Source organism: Cicer arietinum, chromosome 6, assembly GCF_000331145.2.
Source record: "Cicer arietinum cultivar CDC Frontier isolate Library 1 chromosome 6, Cicar.CDCFrontier_v2.0, whole genome shotgun sequence".
Classification (NCBI taxonomy): Eukaryota; Viridiplantae; Streptophyta; class Magnoliopsida; order Fabales; family Fabaceae; genus Cicer; species Cicer arietinum.
Genome location: NC_021165.2, coordinates 54,894,897 through 54,901,126, shown reverse-complemented (window position 1 = coordinate 54,901,126; position 6,230 = coordinate 54,894,897). Strand labels below are relative to the sequence as shown.

Here is a 6,230-nt window from a genome sequence, read left to right as displayed (position 1 = left end):
TAAAGCAAACGCAACATAGAATTTTAATCCAACCAACTATGTTATGCTTAAGGCTTCTACATCTAATCGAATAGATTCCATTTAGAAGTCAATAATTTACAAAATATAACTGATACATTTTGGTTGTATTAATGTGAACTGTTACATGAGTCCTATGACTTAATTTCACAAAAAATAGTAATTACTACAACTTGGTTTTTCAGAGTACACGAGAACCTATGCGCATATAATAGCCTCTTCTCTTGTTTGGTATGGAGGAGGCAGTAAACTGTCTATATTAGCAAACAGATCTCTGCTGCCAGGAGATGGTTCCGAAATAGGCGAATCCAATACCGAGTCAGGAATTGCTACAAGTGTTTCTTCAAAAAAAGATTTTATTGTCTACATAGATAAAAAATTCAGTTAGCATTGAATCAAATTATGCAGTAACATAACTCATAAAATGGCAGTTGACAATAATCATATTATGAAACACAAAAAACCTGACCTAACTACTGCAAATAATTATTTATTAAGTGTTAAACCATGCAATCATAAATGAATCAACTAATCAACATGAAGAATAACTTACAGGTGGTATGACCACTTGCCACATAACTATGTCAAAATACTAGTCATTTATGTAAAAGATTTAACAATTCTACATCTGCTTCTTTCATTATCATGTAAAACTAGTTTTTTCATTTTATATGACTCCTACAAAGATAGCTAAATGAAATAATCTGATTCAAATAAGATTTTGGCATATCTGCCACACTATCATAACAAGCACCTCACCATCCATAAACAGAAATCACAGAAAAGAACGGTAATTTGAGAATAATACATATGTTTTGCTTGACGATCAAAGTTTGTATATACTGTAAATTGATTATTCTGCCTAAAGTCATATAAAATAAAAATGATATGCTCTTCTGAGTGCTCAACTAATTAGGTTTCACCACAGTAACTATACCGTGCAATTTCGGAAAGCAGCATCCGCATTGCGCTTCCAAAGTCCATTCCCGGGCGCTGAATGGAAAAGATTGAGTAAAGGCTGCAGTAACACAGCAGACAATGGCCATATAATATTAGCGAATTGGACGTAGAAATTTGAATATCATTGATAGGTATATAACTTGCTTCATGCAAATGGAAGGGGGGAGGAGAGAAAAACCTATCCAAACTTTTAAAATAAAATATGAACTCTTCATAGAGTACAGCCTCTTTTTGAAGAGAGAGTACCAGCATTAAACTGCATGGAATCAAAAAATGTGTGCATATTCAAGCACTACAGAAATTTCCAGAATAAGAAATTGCAAAATCAACTGAAGGTTACCCACCTTCACAATGTCTCGTACAGTAGGCTTATGTCCGTATTTGCCCAACATCGAGTCCCCGTAGACTATATATTTTTCAAGAACCTGAAGTGAACGAGAAATAAATAATTAAAACAGAAAATGGTGAACTGAATAATGTGAAAGTATCAGTGCAGTTTAATCCATGGAAAGTCGAGCATTGTGTAAATGAACCTGACGACGAGTAAGACCACAGCTCGGTGCACCGTAAATTGCAGTATCAACATGTCCCAATATATGCCAAGGGCTGTTGAGATTATCAACAATGGTTATTTATTCAAGCCACCACATATTAATTTACACGAACAATTAAACAACATTAAGAGGAGTCAATCAACATATAGCATTGTTATAGATATGAACCAATTTCCATGCACCCACTTAAAACCTTAAAGCTTTTATGAAGATTTTTCCTTGTTTGTTGAAAAGCAAACTCCTGGTACTTGAAATAAAGCAACTTTTTGTTTGGAAAATCATATGGACAAAAGGGGGAAGTTTGTATTTGAAACTTACTTATTGTATGCTGCACGTCCAATCATAACACCATGAGCCCCAGCTTCTCGTGCTGCATTGACCTACAATCGACGTCCCCACGAAAACAGGCCAAGATAGAATCATCAGAATAATGTGCAGTGAAAATAAGAGAACAAATTTAGTGCTTGAAAATTCCAAATATTCCTACAAATATCAAGTTTTCAATAATCAATACACAGAACGATTCCAATGACAACAGCTTACCTCATCAATACTAGCAATACCCCCATTTATAGTAAATGTTAAATCTGGAAAGTCGCGTAAAAGGCCATAAAAGTATTCATACCTGCATTAAAAGAACAAGTCATGTCATCTACAGTTCTAAACAGATACATGCTTCTACCTGTGTATGTACACAGGTAGTGAGAATGTATACTTGTGTATGACTACAAAATCAAATTTTACAATTTTAACTACAGCATACTTCAGTGGAGGAATACTTCTATTTTCAGCTGGGCTAATGCCGTTGAGCAGCGCCTTCCTTGAGTGAATTATGAAATGCTTAGTGGGTGATAGAGAAGAAACCTTGAATATGAAATCACCTGACACAAAGCAGAAAGTTCACTATAAAAACCCAAAAACCATGACCCAAATATTTAATAGAAGAAACTATAACCTAATATCTAAATCACATCAATGAAAATGTATTAAGCTGTAGGAAAATAGTATAGAAGTGTCCATCTAGCCAATGCTAATGGAACCAAAATCCTAAATCCAATATAACATTGAATAGAAAAGTTAAAATTGCTTAACAAACTAATTCAATTTGTAACAGTATTAGATATTGCCAATGAGAAACTGTGACAAGTTTGATTAAAAGGCCAAATTTATATGAAGCAATATGATTCTAAGCCCTGTTTTACCACAAAAAAAAGGGTGGTCCTAAAAACTCCACCAAAATTATTTCCTGTTAGATTTGATATCTCTATAAAATTATCTTCTGTTAGATTTGATATCTCTATATTATGATCTATAATCCATCCATAATTTATTCTCTCAGTAATGGTTGACAACCAAATACAAAATTCTGCCCCCATTGTTACTATAATCATGATTTCCTACATGAAGATACTGGCTCTATAAGCATGTTACATACAATTAGACTCCCACCAACTAGGTATTAAAGAAAACAGCAACCAAGGAGTTTTGTGATAATAAGCCCAACATGCACCTAATATATCGAATAACCTTTTCGAGTCCAATCTAAAAGCAAGCCACCATTTGAGTACAACTTAGTTGCAAAATCATATATATGGTGTACTGTAATATCATTTCTGCATAATTTTTTAAAAACAGGAGGATGAAACCAGTTAATTGAATCCAAATTTGACAGCATTATAGAAAAAGAATGTGTAAAGAAGGACCTTACACAGTTCATCGTAAGAATCATGATCGTCCACACCAATTCGACATTTGACACTGACAGGTACATTTGTGTTTGCAGCAATTGCAGACATAGCCTCGGCAACAAACTTTTCTAGTACACATTAGATTTCTATATAAAAGAAAAAATTTAAATTCAATCCATTTGCATGCTGTCATGTTTTATTAAGGATGATTTTCTAACCTTTGGGTCAAGCATAAGACGCACACCAAAGCACCCATGTCCAGCTACTCTAGGACTAGGGCATCCACAGCTGAGATATGTTAATTAAAAGAACATTGTTAGAGACCTATAGTAGAACAATAAAACTTTAAAATTTATGGTGGTGATAAGATATATACGAACTTTAAATTGATCTCATCATAGCAATAAGCATTAGCAAGTTCGGTTGCTTTTGCCAAATTTTCTACATTACCCCCTCCAATTTGTAGCACAATGGGATGTTGTTCTGGAGAATATGCTAAGAATCTGTCCTGAGCAGAATACACAAAATAAAAGAATAAATGGTTTATTGGTATTGCAATAAAATCTATCCAAAACTGATGGTGTTGAATAACATTGGATTGGATTTGCTGCAGTCAGCATGATCATACGGTTCAAACCTCAGTGTAGATTTGGATTTTTTCTTTAAAACTATAGTACGAGTTTGAAATCGGAACTGTCAAATTTCGATCCAATTGCCACTGACTGTGTGAAATTGCTGACTGTAACAAATCCAAAGCCAATAATATCATTCAATTAATTTCTGCTCTAGCGCACACATTAACAAGCATATGCCCACTGCTATGGTATAAACAATTGACTACAAAACAAAAATGTTGAAAAAATAAATCCCATATGGGATATATTTTATAACAAAAAATCATGATTGTAGTCATTCACCTCAGAAAACCCTTTTAGTTCCTTTTTCCCCCCTTCATTTTCATTCTTTATTTTCTGCTAAACAAGCTAACTTGTACGTCTAAATTTTACCAGATTATCCTTTTGATGAACAATGGTTTCAGCTGCAAGCATCTCGGTGTACAGCCAAGCATGCTTTGATATGAGGCGGGCTAGAGTCCTATAGTGATTATCTGTCCAGTCCATCATTGGAGCAACACTGAAAATTAACCAACACAAAACAAAAAGACCAAAATATGTTAACAAATTCAGTATGTGTATAGCACAGGGAGATGATGATAATAAGAGGAATGAACCACTAATTTAATCTCTAAAATTGTAGGACATTATCAACTTGGTATTTGAAATTAATCGAAATTTTAAAAATAATCCTTGAATTTGAAAATTTCCATTCACATTATTCGTGAACAGATAATTTCAAATACTAAATTGACTAATTCAAAACAACTAATATGATCAATGATTTTTAATTTTAGGAATTATTTTAAAATTTATACCTATAATAAGGAGGATAGAGGAATTGGTGTAGCCTATTTTACTACCAAATTTACCCTTAACAGTTCTCATTAGTTTTTTTAACTTCTTAAACGGCTACTTTATATTTTCTTAGTTTGTTACCTTATTCTCTCATTCAAAACCTACGTCAGTTTCTTTTCTTTCATATTACAATTACCAACTGTCAAAAAATTTATTTTCAAACAATATTCTATGAGTGTCAAAGTTCAAGCCTTCTCTCTGATTTTCTTCTATATGTGTTTGCCTTTTCTTTCTTATTTCACTCATCATCAAATTCAACATTACACCTAAAACTACAATTTATTATTTATATACATTTGCGCAATAGGAAAGCGGATAGACGGACACAGAGTGCCCGTCTAGACACTAGTATTAATAAAATTTAAAGACTAAATTGACAACATCCTTTAATGTTCAGAAACTAAATTGGTGATGTACACTAACAAAAGATCCAACCACCAAAAAAATGAGTAAACTGTCATTTTCATCCATAAATGGGTAAGGAGGTGTCACTATAGTCTCTTAATATATCATCAAAATCAAAATTACAAAAGTATCCATGAGTTCATCTTCTGTTAGTAATTCCATAGACCATTCAAACTAATTGAGGATCAAACTAATTGATGAAATACACATTCAAGTGTATTTTTGTAATTTTGATACATTCAGAACTATAGTAACAACTACTCGTACATTCAATAACCAATATGACTATTTACTCTAAAGTGAAGAGATAGTACAAACCTAAACCAAGGAGGAAGATAGTGTTTGGCAACCACCCCATGTTTATCATATGCTTCTTGTTTCACAGAAAAGAACCTTGAACTGCGTAAATTTCTACGGTTTCTTCGAAATATACTCGCCGGAAATCTACAACTACCTTTGATGAAATTGGAACTCATAGGAGAAAATGAAACAGAAACTGAATACCCTGAAAACTTCATCTTCATCCCTTTTAACAAACCATGCCTTTGTTTCTCATGAACCTACACATAAAAAGAAACAATTAAAACTGAAACACTGATACAATGAAAGTAATGCGTTTAAATTAAGTTGGAAGGTGAAAGTTCTGAAATGGAGAAAAATGAAATAAGAAAAGAGAATGAGTATTTTCGTATTGCAGAGAATGCCGAATTGAGGGGCATTAATGGAACAAAATTTGATGGAAGCATGAGGGAAAATGGAATTTACGTGAAGGATGGAAACTTGTTCCGGTGCCGGATTCTTCGTCGGCGTGGGCGGTAGCGTTTATGGATTGAGTTGGAGAAAAAATAAAGATGGTCTTGACATGTGAATTGTGAACCAACGGAAAAATCATTTACTCATTATCTTCTTTGGTTTTTTTTTTACAAATTTACTCATTATTATCTTTATAAAACGAAATTTAAAATATAAGAAAGGTAAATATAGTAAATTAGAAATATAAATGAAATACTGTAAAAAAACAAATTTAAAAAATAATATTAAATTAAAAAGATATTTTTAATACAAATGTTTACGGAACAAAAATTATTTTTACAAATGTTGTAGTTTCAAGTATGAATGTATATTTGTAAATA

General features: G+C 32.6%; 1 protein-coding gene across 2 annotated transcripts; it reads right to left on the bottom strand.

Moving 5' to 3' along the window:
- On the bottom strand, positions 1 to 6,010 carry LOC101491475 (uncharacterized). 2 transcript variants are annotated; one of them, XM_004506268.4, is made up of 13 exons: positions 5,863 to 6,010; positions 5,416 to 5,657; positions 4,228 to 4,354; positions 3,601 to 3,728; positions 3,439 to 3,508; positions 3,243 to 3,348; positions 2,296 to 2,413; positions 2,076 to 2,157; positions 1,851 to 1,912; positions 1,512 to 1,584; positions 1,323 to 1,403; positions 956 to 1,036; positions 1 to 381 (listed from the first exon to the last, which is right to left on the bottom strand). In XM_004506268.4, exons 2-13 carry the CDS (start codon positions 5,619 to 5,621, stop codon positions 217 to 219), a joined length of 1,299 nt encoding a protein of 432 aa, XP_004506325.1. In that variant the 5' UTR covers positions 5,622 to 5,657; positions 5,863 to 6,010; the 3' UTR covers positions 1 to 216. The 2 variants fall into 2 exon arrangements, with proteins under 2 accessions (XP_004506325.1, XP_004506326.1); XM_004506269.4 differs by having other exon boundaries at positions 3,241 to 3,343.
- Between the last annotated feature and the right edge of the window lie 220 nt (positions 6,011 to 6,230).

What these genes read in the sequence shown, in the direction of transcription:
- LOC101491475 (XM_004506268.4), bottom strand. Translation starts at nt 5,621, where the DNA reads ATGAAGATGAAGTTTTCAGGGTATTCAGTTTCTGTTTCATTTTCTCCT. An exon ending in TATGATGAGATCAATTTAAA is followed by an intron (nt 3,509 to 3,600) that starts GTTCGTATATAT and finishes AACATATCTCAG; the next exon opens with CTGTGGATGCCCTAGTCCTA. An exon ending in GTCTTATGCTTGACCCAAAG is followed by an intron (nt 3,349 to 3,438) that starts GTTAGAAAATCA and finishes AATGTGTACTAG; the next exon opens with AAAAGTTTGTTGCCGAGGCT.